Source organism: Strigops habroptila, chromosome 3 (genome assembly GCF_004027225.2).
Source record: "Strigops habroptila isolate Jane chromosome 3, bStrHab1.2.pri, whole genome shotgun sequence".
Taxonomy (NCBI): Eukaryota; Metazoa; Chordata; class Aves; order Psittaciformes; family Psittacidae; genus Strigops; species Strigops habroptila.
The window spans coordinates 300410-327272 of NC_044279.2; the positions used below are offsets into that span (position 1 = coordinate 300410).

The 26863-nt window shown below is 50.4% G+C and overlaps 1 protein-coding gene across 1 annotated transcript in view; it reads right to left on the minus strand.

The window, feature by feature from the left end:
• The window catches only part of SHANK3 (SH3 and multiple ankyrin repeat domains 3), a 324463-nt gene that overhangs the window by 115351 nt on the left and 182249 nt on the right, over positions 1 to 26863 (minus strand). The window contains exon 16 of the mRNA XM_030472062.1: positions 17886 to 17999. Within this exon, the coding sequence (XP_030327922.1) occupies positions 17886 to 17999 (114 nt within the window). The remainder of the gene's footprint in view (positions 1 to 17885; positions 18000 to 26863) is intronic.

Genomic DNA, 26863 nt, shown 5'->3' on the forward strand with positions numbered 1-26863 from the left:
CTCTAATCATCTGATGCAGCACCAGGGACATCATGGTTATCACCCAGGAACTGCATCAAACCACCTGAGAGTCCAGGCCACAGCAAACCATAGAGCCATCAGGCAGATAAGGAATTGAGGCAGGGAGATACCAGTCAAGACTCTGTGCGAGTCAAGAAAGAGGATTGAAAATAGATTCTATCTTTTCAGTTGAAATGCCAACTAAAAGCAGTAACATGCAAGTCAGAGGAGGCATGGTCCCAACACAAGAGGGACGTGGAGCTGTTGGAGCGAGTCCAGAGGAGGCCACGGAGATGCTCCCTATGAGCAAGTTTTTCCCTGTGAGGGTGGTGAGCAGCACAGGCTGCCCAGAGAAGCTGTGGCTGCCCCATCCCTGGCTGCAACATCTCCCTTTTACATCAGAGTTTACACCAAAACCCTCTATGTCAAATACTCAACCAACCATCTCCACACCTACCAACTGCATGACGCTAGTAGGACAAAAGCCCTTTGGTGATACTTAAGCTTCTCAGCCTTGCCCTATGCAGACTGAACCAGCAACCCCATGTCTTCCAGGGCAGAAACCTTTCCTGCAGCCGATCCCACTCACTGAAGCACACTCAGTGCTGACTCACACCAACAGGCTGAATCCTCTGTCCCCTTTGTACATGGACACAACCGCAACCCCCCTGTGAATGCAGCATCTGTCCTGAACATGAGGATTATACCACAGAGAGGAACAGTCACGCCACACATCGGGTGTTTCTAGTAGAGTCAGGGCTCCAGGGTCAGAAGGATCACACTGAAGATGTGATCACGGCCACGCCTGTGAACATTTTAGTGCCCATGACCCTCAGGGCAGCCAGCACTGAAGTTCTGCCTGTGAGCTGGATCTTAACCAATGCCTGTAATGTCCTTTCTGGAGTTAGAGTACATGGATACAGACATAGGTGAAGGTATCTGAGGATGTTATACCTCACAAATGAAGTATGCCTGGCCATCTGGATAAGTGAACAAATAGGAATGCCTCTGGACTATGCTATTTTGCCCACAGCATTGAATTTTCTTGTGTCTTGACCTAAAGGCTTATCTCAATTAGGCCTTCAAGTGGCAGCCAGGACCATCAGAGTCAAAGTAAGGCCATAATGGGAACCGAATTTCTTGCTTGGATTCTGGTACTAGCTCTAATTTTGGAGGTTTAGCAGGGGTAGGGAAGTGCCAGATGACCATAGCAGGGTCTGTTATAACCTCACTGATGGACAGGGTCACTTTATCAGAAGCTGTATGGTGACAGACATCCAATAGCACATATGCTCATACTGCTCAGGATGTGCAAAGATGCAAGAAAACTGACATCCTGCTGAAGAGGCCCTGAAATGATTTTTAGTAGGCACACAGAGCATGGAGAGCACCTTCCCATGAGGGAATCATGCCTCTGCAACACGCTGCTCTTTGAAGAGTGCTGTCCCCATGCCAGCCAAGAAAGGGGATCACAAAGAGGGGAAGCTCCAAGTGAGATCTGTCCCCCTGCAGAAGCTCATTGCCAAGCCAGGAAACCCACCAACTGCACAACCAACCTGGAAGCTGGTGCCAGCTACAGAGAATGGAGATTCTGGAGATACAGACACCCATGGGATGGTGACACTGCAAGCAGTGCAGGAATTACACCACAGCAAGTCTGGGTAGCATCATTTGTGCTTCTGTCTGCTGATCCTCCAACATTACACTCCTGCTGCAGAAGGAGAATTGGGATTGGCATCAAAGATCGGGTGCTCTCATTCTCCACACTGACTTAAAAGACTTCCCAGACAGGAAGGGTCTGGAGTTGGACCGTTCAGTAGAATCAATCATAGAATCAATCACAGAATAGTTTGGGTTGGAAGGGACCTTCACAGCTCATCTAGTCCAACCCTTTTCAATGAGCAGAGACATCTTCCACTAGATGAGGAGAATGGTTCCAGGGCTGGAAAAGGCTTCATTTTTTTCCCCTCAGGAACAGGAGTATCAGGATCATTGTTCCACTAAACCTCAGGAACACAACCTCCATGGACTGGCCTAACCTCCTTTTGGAGCCTTTAATCTGCACCGACTGCAGCAACAAGACCCACGACTGCATGCTGGTGTGGAAAGAGTTCATTCTCTGTGTGAACCTGGCTGCCTGATTTCATTGACCACCCCTTAATTCTCATGTTTAGACCATCAATCACTCCATTTCTCTCGATGGTCTCGGATCCCCACTGTATTCTCCTGAATCTCCCCACACTTGCCTCTCCTTTTGATTCAGTTTCTCCTCATCTGGGAAGTCCTGTGGCCACCACTGGCAATCTCCATCTGCTACAGAACCTGCCTGCTTATTTCTATCTTTTGCTTTTAATCATCCAACCAGTTCTTTTCTAAAAGCAGACTTGAAGAAAGCCTCCCAGCAGCATGTTGAGAGCCCTGGTATGCTGCATCAATCCTTGCCCAGTGCTTGTTGACTACTTCAAAGACTTGTAGGACATGTAGTGGACTTCCCCCTAAAAAAGGTTTAAAATGAGGGACAATCAATAAAATATTGCTTTCTCCTGGTTTTCACTGATTTGCAAGATGCAGAAGAACAAAAACCCCAGACTCACTGGTCTTTCCGTCCAGGCCGTGGTGCTGCTTTGTTACGGGAATGAGAAATAATGCCATCCAGAGGGACCTTGACACGCTTGTGAGGTGGGCCGATGCCAACCTTATGAAGTTTAACCAAGCCAAGTGCAAGGTCCTACACCTGGGTCGGGGCAACTCCAGGCACTGCTACAGGCTGGGCAGAGAAGAGATTCAGAGCAGCCCTGCAGAAAAGGACTTGGGGGTGTTGGTTGACGAGAAGCTTAACATGAGCCGGCAGTGTGCGCTCGCAGCCCAGAAAGCCAACCGTATCCTGGGCTGCATCAAAAGAAGCGTGACCAGCAGGTCGAAGGAGGTGATCCTGCCCCTCTACTCTGCTCTTGTGAGACCCCACTTGGAGTACTGCGTACAGTTCTGGTGTCCTCAACATAAAAAGGACATGGAGCTGTTGGAGCGAGTCCAGAGGAGGGCCACGAGGATGATAAGAGGGCTGGAGCACCTCCCGTATGAAGACAGGCTGAGAAAGTTGGGGCTGTTCAGCCTGGAGAAGAGAAGGCTGCGTGGTGACCTCATAGCAGCCTTCCAGTATCTGAAGGGGGTCTACAAGGATGCTGGGGAGGGACTCTTCCTTAGGGACTGTAGTGGTAGGACAAGGGGTAATGGGTTCAAACTTAAACAGAGGAAGTTTAGATTAGATATAAGGAAGAAGTTCTTTACAGTGAGGGTGGTGAAGCACTGGAATGGGTTGCCCAGGGAGGTTGTGGATGCTCCATCCCTGGCGGTGTTCAAGGCCAGGTTGGACAGAGCCTTGAGCCACATGGTTTAGGGCAAGGTGTCCCTGCCCATGGCAGGGGGGTTGGAACTAGATGATCTTAAGGTCCTTTCCAACCCTTATGATTCTATGATTCTATGATTCTAATAATGCAGCTGATGCTGAGCTCTAAGCAAGAGTGAATGTGATGCTCCAGGGCAGCCTTGGCTGCAGTGATCACGAGCAGGTGGAGTTTGAGATCCTCAGAGCAGTGAGAAGGGCACGCAGCAAGCTCACTGCCCTGGACTTCAACAGAGCAGACTTTGGCCTCTTCAGGAACCTGCTCAGTAAGGTTCCATGGGATAAAGCCCTAGAGGGCAGGGGGGGCCCAAGACTGCTGGTTGATGTTCAAGGATCACCTGCTCCAAGCTCAGGAGTGTTGCATCCTGACTAGAAGGAAATGCAGCAGGAGGGTCAGGAGACCTCCATGGATGGATAAGGAGCTGCTGAGGAAACTTAGATGGAAAAAAAGAAGCTTATAAAAGGTGGAAGTGAGGACAAGTGGCCTGGGAAGAATACAGGGACATTATCTGGGAAGCTGGGGACCAGGTCAGGAAAGCTAACACTCAGACAGAATTAAAACTGGCAAGGGACATGAAAGATACCACGAAAGGCTTCTATAGGTATGTCGCAAACAAAAGACAGACTAGGGGCCCTCTCTGGAAGCTAACGGGAGAACTGGCTACCCTGGATTTGGAGAAGGCTGAAGTTCTCTATGACTTCTTTGCCTCAGTCTTCACTGGCAAGCGCCCAAGTCTTGGAAGGCAGGTGCAGGGACTGTGAGAATGAAGACCTTAGGCCCACTGTAAGAGAGGATCAGGTCTGAGATCATTTTAAGAACCTGAATGTGCACAAGTCCACGCGACCTGATGAAATCCATCCACGGGTCCTGAAGGAGCTGGCAAATGAAGTTGCTAAGCCACTGCCCATCATATTTAAAAAATCATGGCAGTCAGGTGAAGTTCCCGACAACTAGAAAAAAGGAAATATAACTCCCATTTTCAAGAAGGGGAAGGTGGAAGACCCAGGGAACTACAGACCAGTCAGTCTCACCTGTGTGCCTGGCAAAATCTTGGAGCAGATTCTCCTGGAAAACATGCTAAGGCACATGAAAAACAATGAGGCGGTTGGTGACAGCCAACATGGCTTCATTCAGGGGAAATCCTGCCTGACCAATCTGGTGGCCTTCTATGATGGGGCTACAGAACTGATGGACAGGGGCAGAGCAGCTGACATCATCTACTTCGACTTGTGCAAAGCGTTCGACACTGTCCCGCATGACATCCTTGTCTCTAAATTGGAGAGACATCAATTTGATGGATGGACTGAATGGATAAATGATGGATAGATAAAGAACTGGCTGGATGGCCTCACACAAAGGGTTGTGGTCAATGGCTCAATGTGCAGCTGGAGACCAGTAACAAGTGGTGTCCCTCAGGGACAGGTGTTGGGACCAATCCTGTTCAACATCTTTGCCAGTGACATGGACAGTGAGATTGATGCACTCTCAGCAAGTTTGCAGATGACACCAAGCTGTGTGGTTCGGTTGATACGCTGGAGGGAAAGGATGCCATCCAGAGGGACCTTGACATGCTTGTGAGGTAGGCCAATGCCAACCTCATGAAGTTCAACCAAACCAAGTGCAAGGTCCTACACCTGGGTCGGGGCAGTCCTACGCACAGCTACAGGTTGGGAGGAGAAGAGATTCAGAGCAGCCTGAGGAGAAGGACTTGGGGTGTTGGTCGATGAGAAACTGAACATGAGCTGCTTCAGAGCGCGCTTGCAGCCCAGAAACCACCCATGTGCTGGGCTGCACAAAAGAAGCATGAGCAGCAGGTTGAAGGAGGTGATCCTGCCCCTCTGCTCTGCTCCGGTGAGACCCCACTTGCAGCACTGTGTGCAGTTGTGGTGTCCTCAACATAAGAAGGACATGGAGCTGTTGGAGCAAGTCCAGAGGAGGCCACGAGGATGCTTGGGGCTGGAGCACCTCCCGTATGAAAACAGGCTGAGAAAGCTGGGGCTGTTCAGCCTGGAGAAGAGAAGCTGCATGGAGACCTCAGAGCAGCTTCCAGTGTCTGAAGGGGGCTAACAAGGATGCTGGAGAGGGACTCTTCATCAGGGACTGTAGAGATAGAACAAGAGATAATGTGCTCAAACTTAAACAGAGGAGATTCAGGTTAGATACAAGGCAGAAGTTCTTCCCTGTGAGGGTGCTGAGGCGCTGGCACAGGGTGCCCAGAGAAGCTGTGGCTGCCCCATCCCTGGCAGTGTTCAAGGCCAGGTTGGACACAGGGGCTTGGAGCAACCTGCTCCAGTGGAAGGTGTTCCTGCCCATGGCAGGGGTTTGGGACTAGATGAGCCCTTCCAACACAAACCAGCTTGTGGTTCTATGTAAGCTATCAGCAACTAATGATGATACAGTTGCTTAAAACCAGGCTGAAATTCTAACCCACCATCTGAACTAATAGCAGAGTGCCAGAAATTAATAAAATCTAAATCAGCCTACAACAAAAGTGATCAGAAGACAGTGACCAGAGCAACCTGCAGAGCAGCAGGAGAGCAGCAGGAAATGTACAGAGCTGGATGCTGATAAAAAGGACGGAATCCTGTGATGAATTCTGGAGCAGAGCCCAGCTTGAGTCCCCACGTGCAGCCAGCGCTTGGCCGACACCAGAGACGCAGAATCCAGAATCATTCCTCTCCTCCCAGAAACAGCAATGCAGATCTTTGCTTCAGGAAGCCTCTTGTCTTTGTGCCTTGTAATGTCAGTAGAACTACTCTGCTGAGTCTAAATTCCTTCTGCAAGAGGCCAAGTAGCCACGATGTGGTTGGGGTTTAAACTAAGTAATGCCTCAGACCTTTTGATTCTTGTACAGACCTAAAGAAATCAGGAGAAACCACTTTAAGCAACAGTGGGGTTTTTTTATTTTAAATTCCCTTGCATCCTGAACAGTTCAAATGTCAGCCTAAGAGTGCTTTAACACAACCACATCCTTACTCCTTGGTGACACGGTGCAAGTAAGATAAATGGGTTACAAGTGTCAAGGCACTGGTAAAAGTTCCTATGTAACTAACATGGGAATCTTGGCACTTTGTACTGTCCTGCTTGACCTCAGTACTCTTACACCCATCACTTTACGGAACATGGACCTTCAGTTCATGCCCAGAATATCTGTAGTACCTTAACCTGACCACTAAGCAAGAAAACCACACTTGCATCATAAGTAGTTTACTGGTCAAACCAGTAGGAAGTGTCGTGTTATTGGAAATGTTAAGGAAAAGTGAATCCAATGTCAAAACTTTGAAGTTCCCACTCTCAGAAGGGCAAAAATCAGCAAATCTACCAGATGTCAGCTGTAAAACCTCAGCAGCACCTTGGGATATTCACACACTGACCTTAACTCCTGATCGCAAGAGGAAGCTGCTGGCAGAGCAGCAGATGAACTGAAACAGGAGGAAGGTTCAGAGAAACAAAGGGATGAAGTTAAAGGCAGCACAGCACAGAGGAAGCCAACACAAGCAGCAGTGGAATGGAGACAGGATCAGGCTCAAAGGGAGTCAAGTGGGAGAGAAACCAAGGGGAGTTTGAAACGCTGGCGCAGAGCAAGAGGGGACTCGCTCCCACCTCCTGCATGACAAGAGGGAAATGCAGCTCTGCTTGGAAGGCTGGCGGATCACCAGGCCCAGGGGACATGGGAGGTTATGGGAGCCCATGGAGATGGATTCCATGTGCATGCTTTTCCAGCAGCAGCTGCCTCGCCATGCCAACTAATGCTCCATCACCTACAGCTCTACTGTTATCTGCTCTTCAGCATTCCTGCACAGGCTCCCATGTGCCCATGTGCTGCATGTGGAACTCCAGTGAGACAGCAGTTCCCAGCTCCGGAACATCAACACGCGCTTTCCAAATGCAGATGTCCCGTCTGCATTTGGAAACTCTCATGTCCCGTCACGGAATTGCCATCTTCCGAGTGCCCAAATGGGAAGAGTCATCTCTCTCCAGCCAGGAGACTGTGGTAAAAGCAGGCACATTTGACTGTTAACCAGGAAGCTATTTTAGGCTTGGATGTACTCTTACCACCCTTCTTCATGCATAAGTAAACAGCTATAAGAATAATACGAGAGATTGTGCCACAGGCTTTGATAAAAGTCAAGGTGTAGAACAACCACCAGCCTCTTTTTGTGCACAGAGCCAGCCATTCCAGCGCAGAAGGCCATCAGAACATCTAGTCTAGGTCATGCTTTGCCTAGAAAGGTTGGACCAGATGATCCTTGAGGTCCCTCCCAACCTGGGATTTGGTTCTATGATGATTCAGGCAATGCCAGCCACAATTTGTCCATGGTAAATCCATTCTGGTTGTTCCATGATTTGTTCCCCTGCTCCCCTTCCTCCTCCTGTACCAAGCTTTCACCAGGCTGCTGGTCTACCTGGGCAAACTTAGGTGCATGCTGGCTGGTCACACACAATGACTTGGTGGTCAGCAGGCCAAGAAGGCTTCCAGCACAGTTCATGCTGAAGTCTCTCCCCAGTACCTTTCGTGCACAGACTGAAGGAGGGAACTGAACTCAAGTAGGAAGGTGAGGTGCAGTCCCAGCAGGACTCTTCACAGTGTTTGTGCTGCTCCCAGTGTGAGCTGTCCCTGGGTATCCTCTGAGAGATGCCTCCAATTTGTCACCAAGCACACACAGGCACTTGTCACACAGCACCGAGGTGCAGCTCCATGCTCCTACGCCACTGCTTCCTGTCCATCTTCTCACTGATCATTCTGCAACACCACGTGGAAGAGCTGGAAGAGCAAAAGAGGGACCTTCTTCCCTGCAGGGACTCTCAGGGCAGCACTCCAGCTCCTGAGGCTTGTGCTGCTTTGCCTCCCAATCCACTGCTCCCAGGCAGATGCCTATTTGGGAGCTCCTTCCCCCCACAGGGACTCTCAAAGACCTGCTCAGCAAAGCCACAGTGTTGGGACTGTAGCAACAGGACAAGGGTTTGGATTCAAACTGAAACAGGAGAAGTTCAGGTTAGATACAAGGCAGAAGTTCTTCCCTGTGAGGGTGCTGAGGCGCTGGCACAGGGTGCCCAGAGAAGCTGTGGCTGCCCCATCTCTGCCAGTGTTCAAGGCCAGGTTGGATGGGGCTTGGAGCACCCTGCTCTAGTGAAAGGTGTCCCTGCCCATGGCAGGGAGTTGGAACTGGATGAGCTTTAAGGTCTCTTCCAACCCAAACCATTCCTGGCACTTGCTGCTCAGCCAGGGCTGCTCCCTTCCACCCTGGGAAGTTCAGCTGACTGAATTCTCCATTTCCTGCTGTCTGTATGTCTCCTCCTAGCATGGGCTTTCTCCAAAAAAGCAAAGGTATTTGTCAAAAGCAATGATTGCCAAGTCACAACAAGGTACACAGGTGCTACATGCAAACCACTATATCCAATGAGACCCAACCCACACAAATGGCCACAGGAGACATCAACAGCATCTCAGCTGCAGGACAACTCCACGCCATTGCTCTACACACCATCCAGTCTCCCTGTGGATGAGGCTGTATCCCCCATTACTTCAACACCACCCCAGTCTGGCTTTAGGACAGAGTTCTCCAGAGGAGGATCATGGTCAGCCGAGGCAGACTCCATAATGTACCAAGAAAACAAAAGAGAAGGTGGAATAGACAACTCATCCCTCCACATGCGGGACACACAGACACTGAGTTACGAAATGGGGACCATAACAAAACAAGCTGACCTCCCCAAAGGCTGGTGCAGAGCTCCAGAAGGGAGACGATCAATTCCCTACAGGAAATCAGAGCTGTATTTCATTAAAGCACCAAAATCCTCCTCCTCTGCACCCTACGCATTGCATCACATGAAGGTGCCATCAGAGACAAGTGAAGAACAACACTGCCCTCTACCAAAAGAAAGAGCCAACGACTCCTGCAACCTCCCTCTGGAGCCCAGGCAGCCGGGACAGGAACAGCCCTGCTCTCCATAGGAACCTTGGCTCAGGCTGGGCTCCGGTGGTCCAGATTCAGGCCACCGGGGCCAACCATGATCACCATCACCTCATCTTCCCTTGGTGGTGATGTGCGCTGGTGCCTCCGATGTACTAGGCTGGAAAATACATCTGACTGCTGCACAACACGGGCATGGATGAGTCAAACAATGGTGCTAGTAATCTTCTTTAAATCCCGTTGTTATCCTATCTGCTCTTCCAATATCCACACTGAACACTAGGACAGACAGTGAGGGGACAGGCCCAGCCAGAAAGATGCTCTCACTATTACACTTGTAAATAATTTGAGGTACCCAACAATTGTTATTCCAATTTCGAAACATTTCTTACACAGGAAATTCATTTCTTGATCTAAAGGTGGTTCAAGCTTCTAATTCTTTCTTCAGAAAGGCTTTCTGCAAAGGGAACACTTCCACCACCTCCACTGCTACCCACAGGTAGTATCTCAGACTGGTCTGGGTTGGGAGGGCCTTGAACACTGCCAGGGATGGGGCAGCCACAGCTCCTCTGGGCACCCTGTGCCAGTGCCTCAGCACCCTCACAGGGAAGAGCTTCTGCCTCAGAGCTCATCTCAATCTCCCCTCTGGCAGGTTAAAGCCATTCCCCTTGGCCTGTCCCTACAGGCCCTTGTCCAAAGCCCCTCTCCAGGTTTCCTGGAGCCCCTTTAGGCACTGGAGCTGCTCTAAGGTCTCCCCTTCAGGAGCCTTCTCTTCTCCAGGCTGACCCAGCCCAGCTCTCTCAGCCTACCTCCAGAGCAGAGCTGCTCCAGCCCAGGTACCGATGAAGTAACTAAATACATCCCTGGCACATGAGGAGGGTTTATTCCACCCTTAAAATTATTTATCTTTTCTCAGAAAAAGAGGAAATGTCAAAGCTGGGTCCACTGGGACTCTGGTAACGTGGTTTCATGTATTAGGAATTTAAATGCTGTGATAATGGCAAACAACTGGAAACCTTGCCACAAATAAATGGGCACACAAGGAGCAGTAAAGGAGAGGCCTCTGTCAGGCAAAACAGGCAGTTCCCTCAACACCACTGACTCCCACATCCTTCCACAGGCATCAACATAAGATATAGAAGAAAAGCTCTAATAAACAAGTTTCTCATCCCATGGTTATTGCACACCCAGCATCAGCTCTAGGTCTTGGTCAGTCCTAGCATCCCACAACATGTTCTCCACAGCTGGTGTCAGTGCCTTCCTGGGCTGTGTCCTTGCAACTCCCAGTGCTGAGGACCTTCCCCTCCTTCCAGAATCCCAATCCTGGAGAGCTGAGCTGGTGATTCTGCAGCAACCCCCCAGCCCTGTATCTGCCTGAACCCGGCACTGCCGGAGCCATCAGGTTCGAGGAAGCAGCGGAACCTCCCAGGAAAACCCAGATCCCTGTGTCTGCAAGCGCTCTCATCCCACCGGTTCCAGCACAGCCTCATGGAGCTTCCCAACATTTTCTCTCTACAAAAGTCAGATCTGCACGTGGAAGCAGCTAACAGCACAGAGTGTTTCCTGGAGGAGACACTACAGCATCTCTGCAAACAGACACAACTTGAGATAGGTGAAGAGCAGCGAGGTGATACCCAGCAGGAGGTGATACCCAGCAGGAGGTGATACCCAGCAGCCATGGATCTCCACCAAGGCCAGGCTGCAGGCTCGCAGTGCACGGGGAGCGTATGCTCCATTCTCACACCTTCCTCAGTCCACAGCAGAGGTGCTGTGACAATGGGCTGCTCACAACACGCATCAGAGTTGTTGGCATGTTCTGCTCCACACCCAAACTTGTCCTTTAGTTTCTGGGTGTTTCCTCCCAGGAGATGAGCGGGCAGGTGAGGCCTGTTCCACCCCTGATCCGTGTGGGAGATAGGCAGGATTCACCACTAAAGGTGATTTTGGAAAACACAGGGGAGTGAGGATCAGGGGAGAGACAACGGTTCAGGGTGAGATGAGCCCAAACTGGATGCTAGCACTACCACAGGACTGCCACATTCCAACATGTAGTAAGTAAATACACATTTTACAGTGCCGGCAACCTATCCTAAAGAGCTATTTTGTCTTAACTACAGCTACCAAATGTCCCTCTGCAATTTTAACCAAAGCTGCAGGTCCTCCTCCCAATAACTCCCTGGACCACAGACTCAGACTACTCTGTAATTAACCCAAAGCAAGAATGTGCCATGTTCAAAGCAGCCATTCCAGTGCCTGCTTCAGCAGAACCTTGTCCAACAAGTGGCAAACTAGGTCCTGAAAAATTAATACTCATATTTCATTTCATATATTGTAAATACTCCCTAATTGCATTACTGAGATCTGTGTGTGCAAGGTCAGCATGTACGGAGTCACAGCATAGAATCACCACAGAATGGTTTGGGTTGGAAGAGACCTTTAAGCTCATCCAGTTCCAACTCCCTGCCATGGGCAGGGACACCTTCCACTAGAGCAGGGTGCTCCAAGCCCCATCCAACCTGGCCCTACAGCCGCTACTCAGTTCCCATCCAAGGACGGATCCCCCCATTGAAGCTTCGGTTCCTGGTCAAGCACACGGAGGCTGCCTACACTGTGAAAGTCTCTTGTCCCACCAGCATGTGCACATGAGGAGTGAGACCAACATGAATTCAGTTTCCTGCAGTGATCAGGATGATGACCAGTTCCCTATCAGATGTTAACAGCTCTTTAAGCATTGCACTAACATCTCCCACACACTGGAAATGCCTCATACGAGACATCCCCGTCTCTCATCTGCCTCATCCACAAACACACGATGCTACAGCCACCTCCTGAACCACTAATGGGCCTCCTCTCGTTGTTTGAAGAAGTAAAACATCAGCATGTAACTACCGAGAACATCTTGTTTCAAGTGCAAGATCCTGTGTTTTATCCTACTGAATTTCATCCTATTTATTATGCCAACTCATCCACTTCTGAAAGTAAAATGTTCTCACCTCATAAGATGCCACATTAGCAGCACATTCCAGTTTTATTTTGGCCACAGCTATTAGTGAAAGCATTTCAGAGGTGAAATCATTAATGAGGTAGTGACATATGACAGATTTCCAGTGCTACCCCACATTTCCTCCAATTTTACTAATCATTTCCCACGTGACACTGTCCTGAAATCCAAACGAGCTGGAACATTTCCTTAGCCAACGCAGTCAACCTCCTTTAGAACAAAAACGTTCCTGGATACACATTGTTCTGTCCTACCCCTTTTCCCACCTTCCTCTTCCTTCAAAATCGGTTTTGAACACTCTTGTACTAGTTCACACACAGCACCTCAGCCGGGGTTGCCCAGAGCGCTCCCATGCACAGGCTTCACCCTCACCTCACCTTTGCTAATGTGCCAGCAGTTTTACCTATTATTTTCCAGAATGCTGGTGTCACTGCTTAGGTGGGACTGTCTCCTAAGGGAGGTGGGTCAGAAACCCCAGAGACCCCACAGCCAGGCCAGCAGGACCAACCAGAGATTGTACTGCTAGCTCATAAGGCAGCAGCACAGTGATGGGGCAGGTCTCCACACAAGCCAGGAAGCCAATCCGCAGGTCAGGGTTAAGGCCAGGTCTAATGGTCACGAGGCAGGTCCACAGCCATGAGGCAGGTCTGAGACCAAGCTCGGAAATCAGTCCATGGGTTGGGGTCTGGATCAGGAGGGTCCATGACCAGCCATGGGCATGACAATAAGTGAACTGGAGACCAGGACTCCTCCACCATAGTTCAGGCAGGCACTGAAAGCTGTACCTTAAACAGAGCTTCTGGGACCAGTGTTGTGAGAGGGGACCCCAGTTAAACTGGTCATGGACATGAAGATAGCTTAGTGCCCTCAGGGCCCTGCTGCTGCTCTCTCCAGCTAGCAGTACCTGTCCTGCTGTGGCCAAGCCAGCCAACATCATGCCCCTTTCGAAAGGGAACTGTTCTGGTAGGTTTGGACCTTTATCTAATTACCTTTGATCTTATCTCATTCTCACGGCTTAATAGCTCTACATCCTCTTTCCTTACTCTTATTTGTAGAGCTGAAGAATCTACTATTACTCCTCTCAGCATTCTCCAGGTCTAGCGCAGCTGAGTTCCTGGCAAGCTGCATGTCACATTTGTGATTTCAGATCCCCTGACACAGGGTTTTTTTGCAGATGAATCCTAGTCTTTGTTCTTTGAGAGCTTAGCTTATTCCTAGAGGCCTGGGGACAACCACATTTGGATTATTTACCTGCAGGATTTATCTTTTGCCAGGAATACATTGTTGGGCAGGTTTTTGTAGCTTCAACTCAAAATATTCACTCAAAATCCCACCTCTCCTTCAGCCCACTGAAAATGCTCAGTTCCATTTACTTCACTACGTTTTTCCTCTTTTCCAAATACAGGATTCCTGACACCATCATTTTCCAAAGCAGTCTAAAGGTTTATGGCTTTGTCCTACCTCTGGTTCTGCACAGTTCATGCACCACACACCCCTCCCATCCTCAGCTTCACCATTGCCTCTGCCTTTCCCTGAAGCGCACACGTGCCTCACCGCCCTGTTCTCACTTTTAAGAGCTGCTGGACTGACCAAATCAGTTAGCTCAGCTTCTCCTGTGCACTACTCCTGAGCTGGCATTTGTATTCCAAATACCTCAGCCTTACCTGACTGGCCACCAGTAGGTCCATCAGCGGAGGAGACAGTCTCTTTGGGAGCAGTCTGCCTGTCTGCCTGCTGCTTTCACCTGACCACCTGCTCGTCTCTCGTGTTCCTTCAGGCAAAGGTGTGCCAACATCTATGTGATATTCCTCTTCTTTTATTAAAACAAGCAATGCCGACAGCAGCCTATCCACATCACCCCCCTCATGTCTTGGTTTAAAGCCATTTTGACTTCTGAGGGACCAAATGCATGGGTAGGTCCTCACCAACTGCTCCTTCTCCAAATGCTTTTGGTATCCAAAGAGCCAGTGACTTACCAGCACTGGCAACCACCGCTGGCGTGTGCTGGGGCATCACCTCTGCAGGCAAAGGGCTTTAGCTCCAGCACAAACTGCACGTGTCTCCTTCCCTCAGTGATCAGGCATATCAGGCAGCTCATGCTTGGTGACTTGGTGCTCTCTAGGCCCTGAACTATGTGGTCCTTGGGGACACGCTGAGGAGGAGAGGCAGGAGAATGGGAGGCTGGACATTTGGAGGCTGGACACACATTTGGGCTGGACGTGCTGGAAAATAGCCACTGACAAACCACCTTTTTCTGTTTCATATTAGTCAGAGCCCTTCATGCCTTCACACTGAAAGACCATCTTCCTGCGCCACCTGGGGGTAGATCTGCAGTCTCTCAGGTTCTTGTACAAGTGCTGCCCACCCCCGGGAGCTGTCACATCCCCTGGTGACACCCCACAGCACCTCTGCGAGCGTGAATGAAGCTCCCAGTGGCTGCTCGACAAGCAGTCCCCCCGCTGTGAAGCTCCACCAGTGCCCCCACTCAGGGAGACAAGGTCATTCCTGTGCAGAATCACTGCTGCAGCTTGGGATCTGAGAAGACCCCACTGCCCAGCAGCAGGTCTACACATCATGAGCTTGTACAGAATCCAGAGACCAGGCAGTGTTCACATGCAGGTGCCTACGCCCACAGATCTCCAAGTACTGAAAGCTGGGGGACACATGATGAGGTTGGTCCTGCTTTAACCACAGGGAAGGCACAAAAAGATTAATTCCCTGGATCCACTAGAAACATCACACCACTTTCAGTCGAATATAGGGCATGGTATTAGAGGAGGTGCAGACAGGAATAAACGGGAGTAGTGAAGTGATGAGATTGAACTTGGATCTTCTCTTGAATGTCAGGATGATACAAGAAGGATCATCTCTATGGGAAAATGGGCAAAAGCAGAGATCTCAGTAGGGCCAGAAGAAATAAATTGAGAACATACAGAAAGTTTGAGTTATTTACCAAAGCAGCTCTGTTTGGGCCCCAAAGGATTTCAGTTCCACAGGCAGGAGATATCTAAGGAGACCCTCACTGGGAAGTCAGAAATGTTGGTTTCTGCCTTGGGGCCTGTAACAGAGGTGGGCAATAGGACATCTCCCTCCATAGCCAAGAAGCACTGCAGCACCTACAAGCTGGGACCTGGGAGGGAAGTGCTGACCCAGAGGCACCCTTGGTGAAGAACTTGGCTCATTTAGGTAGATCAATATGCAGCTCATGGCCTTTTCCCTCAAAGCATGAAAATAGATGCAGGTTAAAGGAAGATCCTAATACCAGCTCCAAAATGTCAACCCTGGAAGTTGCACTCTCTGAATTTCAATGAAGATCGCAATGAATTTCCTGAGCTGCTCCCATCCTCGTCACAGCCACCTTCAGTTTGTCTCAACAAGAGTCTAGTCAGGTCTCTGCCATGCAGCCCTGCCACCCTCCTCCATCGATAAACAGAGCTGGAGATGTCCACAGCTCTGATGTGGTTTTCCTCCCCAGCAAAGCATAGTCAGGCCAAAACCCTTCCACCAGTGCAGAGCCCACCCAGCTGCTGGACTGTGCTTAAACTCACAAGACAGACACTTTCTTTGATCTTGATGAGAAGTGGCAGAGCAACATCACGTCTATACAGTGAAACTTCTTTCTGCGCCCAAGCATCTTGGCCATATCCAAACTACCTCCCACAAACCATCTGTATCTATCTCAACACTGTGCCCAAACTTTGTCTGGAAAAGTTGGCAAAGCCAAAGCCAGGCTGGAGGACATGCCAAGAGCCAGCCAGGATGGACAACTGGAGGAAAGGGCTCATGCATCTGCTCCAGCTTCAGTTTTCACATTTCACTGCACTGCTTCAATTCAACCCAAACATGGAGCATCCTCCAAGAAAGCACCCAGTAAACATGAACGCCCAGAAACAGGAAGGGCTTGTAAGCCACATGGATTAGTCTATTCTCTTTTTCACTTAGCATCACAATAGGACAGGGCAAGAAGCCCTGTGCACTGAAATGGCTCCAGAGCACTACTCCAAAGTAGCACAAAAGGGAGGAAGGTGGAACCTTCTCAGTGGAATTTCGAACTCATCAGCCCTAATCACCCCTGAAAAAGGAGGAACATCCAGATGAAGTCTTCACTGCCATCAAGCGTTTCCCATCAGCACAACAGGAACACTTCTGCTCCACCTGTGACGGGCCCAGCACACAGGCGAGTGCAGGAGGGGGCAAAGGCAGCAGTGCCCAGCGCAGCGAGATGAGGCACATACAGAGCTAATCTGAAGGAAGAATGCGAACGAGCACTGGGAACATGAGCTGAAGCTGCAGATGGAGAGCCAGCAACTAAACAAGTCAGAGGCGGGGGGGAGAAAAGCTTTGCTGGGTGCAGGTTCGAGGTGCTGCTTGGTGGAGTCCTGCTCCCACGACACCCTCCACAGCCACAAGACCAGGTCCCAGAGGCACCTGATACTTTATCCACAGGGAGTGATGTGCAAGTGTCCCAGAGCACACCCGACCTGCCACATACTCATCACAGCACGCACATGGTTAGTGGCTCACTTATGGAATCCAGTCATCCTGGTAAAAGAGATGCCCGAGGTTGCACACACATACATTTACAACTCTCTGGAAGGACTGGGATTAGAGGAAAGAAAAGACTTTGTAAGTGGGTTCAGGCTTCCAGAAACAAATTAAAACCAGTTGTGTGCAAACCAGAGAACTGTATTTTACTGAGGGCTTTTTCTACAACTTTGTTTCCAACTTCACAATTGAGGTTCAACTGTCACTTACCAGAATCCAGCTGTGTGAATTTTAGAGCTCATTTACTATGCAAAGAGAACTGCAGTGAATGTGTCAAATCAAGGCCACTTATCTCCCAAGTAATACATCGAAAAAACAATAATCCAGATGTTCTCCTCAGCTGCTTTACACCAGGACAAGTTTAGGCTTGCTGGAAGCATTTCCCACTCCATCCTCAGGCTGGGGGAGGAACGCTGCCAGGAAGCTCCCAGTGACAAGGGGCAAGCTGTGGGATACACCCCACAGCAACAGGAGACTCATTCATTCATAGTGACGTCCAAGAATACCATTTTGTTGGCACATGCAATGTGCAGCTCCTCCTGACACCACTGTCTTCAGGGAACAGCAAACTCCTGTTGGGTGGTGGCTGGAGATGGGGTCAGGAGTGCTGGGGATGAGTTACAGCCACTTTTAAAGGTGGACTAGAACAAACGTGCAAATCACTTTCCTTTGGAAGTCCCCCAAAACATAATGCAGGGTTGGGGGGTCAGATCAACAGTCACACTCTCTTGCTCCACCACTCAGCATCACCTCCATAAGACCAGCCACTGCAGTGATCTCCACTAAAGGGATGCTGAGTGCTCTTCTCACAACAGCACCACACACTTACCATGGATCAGTGTGTCCACTGCTGGATGCTAATGCACCCAGTAACAGAAACTAACATCTTGAGATACAATTCTTCAGCTGCACCCATTGCAAAGAATGGGCAAACTCAGAGACTGATGGCAATTTAGAATCAATAGTTGTGAATTTCCAGGGCTCCCAGTGCTGAGGGACAGTGGTGCTGGAGCAGCTTACCTTGCCGGGAATCATACTGTCGCATCTGCACCTCCTCAACACATTCTGCCGGGAACCAGCCAGTCCTGCCCTTCACGGTTCCTTCCCAAAAGCCACCTTCGCCAATACTCAGCACTGTGGGGAGAAAGAAACAAGCATGTGAGAATGAGCAGGCTCCCAGGGAAGGGGAATGCTGGAATGACCACTGTACAGTGTTAACGCAGTGGAAACACGAAAAAGCAGAGCATGGAACCTTTGCCTGGGGTCAGGTGTGCTCTGGAGAAAGAAAGCACCCCAAGAAGCACATTTAAAAGGTTCTTTCACCCATGTCCAGAAGAGAGACAGTGTAGACAACGGCCTTCATGCAGCCACATGCTGTGAAAATGCAACAGCGAGTTGGCAGCATCTGTCTTTGTACAAAGGGTTGTTAAGGGGGACCCAGACATAGCATGGGCTTTGGTAACACCAGCTCCTGGAAACCTGCTACTGCCTGTAACTGCTGAGATCCTCAGAGCAACAGAGAAATCAGCCCCATGAGCAAAACAAGGCTGAGAGGGAAAGAAACTGGCCAAGGTGACAACACAAGTCACTGAGAACAGGGAGTCCTGGCTGGCCTGTGTTGAAAAATTCAAGAGCTGTTTCACTCCAAATGACACAGCAAACAGAAGGCACTTCCCTGCCACAGCAAAATTCTCCCAACCCATTAAGCCTTGGTTTTAGATGCTCAAAGCTTAGACAAACACAAAGGAAGTCTTGAAATGTGCCCTGAAGATTAAATGAATTCAGAGTCAAGGAGATTTTAACAGGGAATCGCATCAGGAGCATCCTCATTAAACCAGGGACCATCAGCTTGAGCTCCTCACCAACTGCTGCTGGAGAGGACTGCATCAGGGAGCCAGGAGAAAATGCTGAGTAGCTACAGAAAACCCAACATTTTTTATTGCACCCATAGAAAGAACTGGGGCCCCAGCACAGGCCCAGGTTACAAAACAGCCCGAGGTTTGCTGGGAAAACCATCTCAAATGTAAGTTTGCTGTCAGCTGCCAGTTCCCAGCTCCCTGCAACTGGATCCCCCACTCCTAATGCCAGCAAGAAAGACCTGGATTGGTCTGGGATATGTAAAATGCATCGGATGTGACTATTCCATTTCCTACAGCAACAGAGAAAATGACCATCATTGCCAGAGCACAACAACAATGCAACAATGCAAGAGAGGAAGAGGGAGGCAAGAATCGTTACCAATCTTTGTGGATGTTCCCCATTTATAGCTCACACCCAGAGTGCCCAGATATTGTTTCACCTAGGGAATTGCTGATGTGCACTTCCCACTTGAATTCAAGCACTTGCAAGGCCAATGAATTGCACCATCCTGATCCAAGGAAGCGGAGAGAAGCAGTTACATGTTCTCAGGTTAACGCAGCTCACAACACTTCCTTAACTCAGTGGTCTCTGGAACAGATTGTGAATTTCTGTGTTAGATGAAGTCTATAAAATGCTGTAGATCAAGAGAAAGTGCTGCACATCACCCCAAAATGATAAGCTCTTGACACATCCTTCGGAAAACATTACAGTGTGGCATCCAGAACAGCAATTCGTTTGACATCCAGACAGAAATCAGCAGAGTCAGCATTCTGGGGTCCTGCTGTCAGTGATCTCACAGGCATTCCCTCAGCATTAGCTGGATCACAAGCTTTTAAATACAAGCCCAGCACATCAAGAGACCCCCCTGACTAGCACAGAGATGTGGGGTTTCTTGGGGCTTGCTCTGAAATGTCAGGAGCCATTAAAAACCCCACAGAGCAGAAGGGGGACACACACTTCACTGGGTTCTTCAGCTCCTCAGGAAATCCCTGGGCAACAGGCGAAGGAAAAGGCTGATGCTGGGTCTAGTTTAGACTTGCATCATCTTATCTTGTGCTTTCTTCTTGGGGCTGTTTTTCCAACTTTGTGACCATAACTTGAGCTTGCCTACAATGGGAAACATTCTGGAGTGAATGTGTCAGTGACAGCACGAGCTGCTCCTCCCACAGGCTGCAGGTTCACACACAAGTCTCAGGACCTGGCCCAGCACAAGGGCAGTAGCTCTGGAGGCAGCTGGATGCTTCCTCCAACCATGCAGCAGGACCCATAGAAGATGAGGAACTTCCTGTGGCTGATTACCAAAAAGACCCTTTGGCTGACACTGATGAGGCAACCAGAGAGCACAGGGAAACCTTATGATCTGGTTCTCCTAAAGCTGTGCTGCAGCCAGGCAGGAGCAGAGCTGCTCAGTATTATTCAGCTCAGCATGCAAGAAACCACCAAGCATAGAGACCACTGGTACGACACGATCCCCAGCGACCACATCTTCGGTCCTCAGGAGGAAGAGCTCTCAACATAAACTCTTTGATAATTATGAGATTTGTACCCCAAGGCTATGCAGGTACCCTCTGGCTGTGTGTGGTGTCAGAGCAGCTACTGCTCATCTTCACCACAGCACAAGGACTCTGCACAATTCCCAGTATCCCACTGCCCCTCACTTTGTACCCACCACCTCAGAATGGGCTGGGCCCTCTGCAGAACACACAGAGATGCCTGGCTTGAAGGGGTGAGCCCCACTCCCCAAAAGCTGTCCTCTCAGACCACCTCCCCAAGTAGACATGTCCACCTACAGCTGAAACACAGCGAGGCATCTGTCCTGAAGGCCACAAGGGGCTGTGGAGGCTGCCACGCTTGATTCCTCTCGCTGGATGTCTCTGCTGCCTGTCCCCTGTGTCCTTCCTCCACTACTCCTGGGGTCCCTCCCTTCCACACTGGGCTCCATGCGTGTTGGCTGCATTACTCTGTGCCCCAGCTGGTAATTTCTACACAAACCCCTGTGCGATCAGCTCTCCTCATGAGTGCAGTGCTGCCTTCCAACATAGAACCTCTGAGGAACACGGCTTCTTTCCTCTTTTCCTGTCCTGACCCAACACATCAGCAGCACCGACTGCGCAGGGGTCAGTGTGCTCTTGGTACGTCCCTTGAGGCCAGTCTCTCTGGGGCACGTTTGCCACCTGCCCTTGGCAGGGCTGGCAGGGCAATCTGCCCTTCCCGGGAGGTGCCAGCAGTGGGAATACAACATAAGGCTTAAGTCCCCGCTGGCAGATTTTAGGAGACTTTCAGCTCAGGAACCCGTGGAGCATGGCCCCACTGCCAGGCTGGGATTCCTGGTACTGGGTGGAATGACAGTGGTATTTGATATCCCGACTGGCAGAAGGCACAGGCACATCCATACTACCATGTGCAGCACCTTCCCAATCCAGCTCCCTCCCAGCCCTCCACAGACAGCACTATGGGATTTATCCCTGCGCCCATCACCACGGTGCGCATCTGTCAGTCCCAGCTAAATCCAAACACCGCAGTTACTAACAGATTAAGCACTGCTCCATGCCAGACACAGCGAATTCCCAGAGAAGAGGAACTTCACAACTGCCTGTATGGAGGCATTAGTCCTATCGGAAGCAAGGGAAAAGCAAACAAACAAGGCAGCCTGATTTACAAGCCAAACAGGAGACTCATTTCAGTCTCTTCTCTAGATCTTTTTTGAGATGCAAATGCTCCTGCTCTCCAAAGGTTATGATGTAGTCACAGCTTGGAACAGACCCAAATCCCATACCTTATTTCCCACTGCTCTTGTCCAGGCTTTAGAACACAGTGTCTGCTAACACTTCCCAGTGGAAAATTTCTCTTTTCTAGTACTTTGTGTTTCCAGCTTCCAAAGCAGCCCTTCGTGGAGCAGAGCTCATCCAACTCTCCCGAGCCTTCTGTTCTTGTCTGCTACACTTGGCTCTTTGGTCACACAGGGCTCCTTCTCCAGATTTGCTGTTTTTGAGAGTTAGAAGGACCAAGGTTTCAGCCTGTCTGGCATCAACCTGAACACACATTTTAAGGTAACAGCAAACTGAGCCCGTTCTAATGAAAGGAAACCTTTAAAGTTGTCCGTATTTCACTGTCCTGTCTCTGAGGATGTTACATAGGACAATATAAAACCCTTGCTCAAGACCAGCAACACCCATGGCTCTCCCCTCATCCGACAAGCAGCCACCTCACCGGACAAGGCTATCAGCTTAGTTAAGTAGGACTTCCCCTTCACAAATCCAGGCCAGCTACTCCCTATCACCATCCTGTCCTTCATGTCTTTGGAAAATGTTTCCAAGGTTAGTTGCTCCATCACCTTCCCAGGGACCAAGGTGAGACTGACCAGCCTGGAGTTCCCCACACCTTGGCCTTGCTCTTCTTGAAATCAGGAGAGACATTTGCTTTCTTCCAGTCATCAGGAACCTCTCCTGACCACCATGACCTTTCACAGGTCACGGACTACAGAATCAGAGAATGGTTTGGGTTGGAAAGGACCTTAAGATCATCCAGTTCCAACCCCCTGCCATGGGCAGGGACGCCTCACCCTAGACCATGTCACCCAAGGCTCTGTCCAACCTGGCCTTGAACACTTCCAGGGATGGAGCATTTACCACTTCTTTGAGCAACCTGTGCCCGCGCCTCACCACCGTTCACAGTACAGAACTTCTTCCTTGTATGTAACCTGAACTTCCCCTGTTTCAGTTTCTGTCTCATGGACCTGGGATTGCTGAAGCCTGCTCTCACCAGTGAAGGCTGAGGTGAAGGCAGGTACCTCAGCGCAGTCAGCTCATTCAAACTCTTCTTGCTGTATAAACACACACTTGATTAGAAATGAGGTAGAGAGAGCGTGAGCTTTGAGCTGGCAGGGAGAGGAGCAGATGGGTGCCAAGGAGCTCTGAAGCTACAGCAGTCCATGCCTGGCACACTGAAAGGACCACACCCACAGCAGCAGCTTGGATTCAGCAGGACTTCAGCAGGGCCTGACTCGGCACGTGGATGCCGCCTCTCAGCCGTCTCTCCTGACCAGTCATAGAATCATAGAATAATAGAATAGTAAGCGTTGGAAAGGACCTTAAGATCATCTAGTTCCAAACCCCCTGCCATGGGCAGGGACACCTCACACTAAACCATGTGGCCCAAGGCTCTGTCCAACCTGGCCTTGAACACCTCCAAAAGTGTCCAAGGTCAGGTTGGACGGGGCTCAGAGCAACCTGCTCTTGTGGCAGTTGTCCCTGTCCGTGGCAGGGGGTTGGAACTGCATGAGCTTTAAGGTCCCTTCCAACCCAAACCAGTCTGGGACTGTATGATGGTTCTATGATTTTCTTCTGCAAAGTCCGACTCTTCTCCTTCAGCTGCAGGCTCAGAACTCCCCATGAACCCAGCTCCCCTGGGACAGCCCTGCTCTCCCATGGGGGCCTTACACAGGCAATCCACAGCGGTCAAGAAATAGCTGGCACTGACAGGAGGACAGAAATAAATGGTCTGCTGAGGCCTACAAATCACTGGTGCAAGCTGGAGACTCACACAACCACCAGCTCTGAAGGTCACTGGTGATTTGAATAGCTGTAAACATGGTAATGAGGCAAATACTGACTCACGTTGGGATGCGCAGCCGAAGTGCTTAAATATGCCTTGAAGGTATTAACAAACAAGACATGCTGGGGAAAAACTCCTCTACTGATGGAAGTCACAGCAGTTAACTCTGGATCCCAGTCAGGTCCTGCTGCCATCTCCCAGTGCCCTGCTGTGCCGCTGTGTGCTCCGTGCCCTCAACAAAGAGTCCAAGTGACCACCACATTCTTGGCTGGGTTTGCCTGCAAGGACCCCTCAGCCTCTTGCTGCAGGGCCCTGGGGGAAAAGCCCACAGAAGCTGCTGAAATCCTCTGGGCTTTCTCCCAAAAACTCCTGAGGATTCCCTCACTGGCTCCCTCCCCACTCTCACACCAAACGCAGATATTCCTACCTTTCCCCTGCGAGGCACAAATCCACCTTCCCCAGCAGTGCTACCATGGACCTGCCCCTGCCTTCCTCCACCTAAATCACAGCTCTCACTCATCATAAACATGTCTTCCAGACCATTTTATGCTGCTTCCTACAAGCTTCACTGTACCTGCAAAATTCTCCCTTGGAGAATCCACCGTAGCATCCTTCAGGTCTTGTGGAAAATTCCCTACTGAGCTGATGATCATGGACCCCAGCCAGCTGCAGATGACAAGGCAGTTGTCCTGACCAAAGACTCTGTTTTCCTTTGTGTTTCTTCCATTCATTTCAGTCCCATTTAACCCTTAAAGCCTACACATAGAACCACCTCAGCAGTGTCAGCTCTTCAAGACCACCTCTCTGCACCCCATACTTGCTTTGCAGCTCCTACAGTTCGACTCTACAACCTGCAGTTCCAGGATCTAGTCCTGCCTCTTTGTTGCGGAGCACAAAGCAGGTCTTCAGCCTGCCAGAACACCAGATGCCACCAAGATATGCCTTTCACATGGGCTAGCAGCATCACAGGTGGCTGGGACTGCAAAAGTCTTCAGTTGATTGCTCCTCTTCTGCTCCTCTTCTGCTCCTCTTGAAACTCCTGGTCTCCTTTGCTTCACAGGTTCCAAGGCCAAAAGAAATGAAAACAGGAAAAAGTTAAAAGAAAAGAAACAACTGCTGGTGGCTGTGGGTTTTCCCCTTCTGGAGTCCCTGCACAAGGATGGATGCTCCTTTCCACAGTAATCCCAGAAGGTGCCTTTCTACACAGTCCCTCAGGTACAGGTTTGCCCCACTTTGATTTGTTCCTGTTTACTCCCTACCAGAACTGTCACTCCCAGCACTCAAACTGCTCATTTATTCATGGGTTAGGCTCAGGCCAAACCTTGCCTCATTCATTGCTCAAGCAGGATCTTCCTCCTCTGTTCTGCCTCGCAGACAACTTCCCTCTCCTGCTCTGTTAGCACAGGGACCCCCTGAGGATGCAGCAGCCACTGGCCCAGTTCCCATGGTGTCTGCTCATGAGGCACAGTCCCATCTTGCTCTGAGGACCACAGGATCTCTCCTTCAGCACCAGAGGTTGTCCCACCCTATTCCTCCTCCCAGCTTCTCTGTGGTGAGTTCTGATAATGGCACTGTGCCTGGAGTGCAGCACAGCCTGCAGAGTGCTCCCATTCCAGGTCTTCCTTGAGAAGCTGCACAACCCATCCACCCGCATCTGCACGACCCATCCACCTGCAACTGCACAGACTCAGCTTGGAGCTGGGCTGCCACAGACCCCTTTGGCCTTTTCAGTCAGTGGTACCCTCTAAGAAACATTTTGGTTGTTATTCCTCCCTAAAGCCATTAATACAAGGAGAGATGGGAGCTGGAAGACTTGGATCCACACATGCTGCAGGGAACATGCCCTGGAAAGGATCTTCCCAAGGGCTACCTGTGGGGTCACCTGTGAGCCATGTGTGAAGGTCTCCTCCTGGCATATAGTGTGAAGCAACAGCTCTTGGAGACCTGAGCCCACGCTGGGGCCCACCCTGCACTTACAGCCGTGGTGCCACAGAGGTTTTCTCCAACACACCCATCCATTGACCACCTCTGTTCCCAGATGAAGACACCAGACAGGTGAACAGCAGACCTGCTGCCCAATTCCACACACCGGCCAGCTCTCGTGTTGGGAGGTCCCATTTGCACTCTTGTCACCCCAGAGCTAATGACAGCATCAGAAGTTCATAACATACTGCATTCATCTCTATCATCTACTCCAGGACACTAAAATCAAATGGACAAGCTATTCCACAGCCAAGCACACGTGAGCCCTGTCCTTGAGCCCAGCACTGAGAAGTGCCTGATGAGAAGCTGAAAGGACCTTGGTGACACCAGCACAGCTCCTGCAGTGTGCAGACATGACTTCCAGTTCAGATTCTGCTGTGCTGGGGACAAGTTAATGTATGAAGAGAAATAATAACTTGGAACGTACCAAGGAACACTCTGCAGGCCCTACTTCCCAGTGTGTAACACCCTCAATTCCATTTCCGACAGGCTTCCTGGAGGCAACCCTTCCCACAGCTCTGCTCATCTCCCGTTTGCGTTCCCACAGTGAACTCTGCTGAGGCCCCTCAAGCTCAGCTCCCAGCCCAGGCTTCCCACCTGCTCTAACGATGTCCCCAAACCCCAACTCCTGGGCAGTGCCGAGGAGGATCCTCGCTCCTTCCAGCATTCCCAGCAAAGGGGCACCGGCAGCAACCGGGGACAGCGCTGGTGCTCCCTGTGGCTCTCTGTGATGCTCCAGCACAAACCTGCTCATCACGGCTCTCTGCAGGTCCCTCTGGCACTGCTCAGACTTGCCCTTTCCTTCACTGACCTGGGCACTGCGGTGCATTCCCATCAGTTCCAACCCTGCCCTGCAGGCAGCTCCTTCAGGCCTCACCCGAATTTCACCACTGCCGTGTGTGGGGTTTGCTGTGTCCTCAGGAGCCGTCATGGCCAAATTCCTAAATAACAGGTTCATTTAGTTTTAGCTCCCGAGAGGCAGAAAAACACCATAATTCTCATCTTAGGTCCTCAGCTACAAACAAGGGATGAATCCGTTCTGCCTGGTTTCTCTACGAGATGACTATCAGGAAGCCATTTGGGGACAGAAATAGAATCTGAGTCCAGAGACTTCCAAACCTCGTGATGAGGCTCACCCCAAACCCTGCAGATCACACCGTGCAACAGCAGCAAAGTTGGGTGCTGACACCAGCAAGAGGCATCAGAGCTAGGATTCAGAGACCTTCCCTGGCCACTCTGGTGGAAAGGACATGCCAAAGCCACCCTGACCATGAAAGATGCCCTCAGTGGTGAGAAAGGCAGACACAGAGTTTGTGTTTCTCTCAAACCTGATACATGACTACAAGTATCCTTCCAGTGCCTAAAGGGGCTACAAGAAACCTGGAGAGAGGCTTTGGACAAGGGCCTGGAGGGACAGGCCAAGGCAAATGGCTTTAACCTGCCAGAGGGGAGATTGAGATGAGCTCTTAGGCAGAAGTTCTTCCCTGTGAGGGTGCTGAGGTGCTGGCACAGGGTGCCCAGAGAAGCTGTGGCTGCCCCATCCCTGGCAGTGTTCAAGGCCAGGTTGGACACAGGGGCTTGGAGCAATCTGCTCTAGTGGA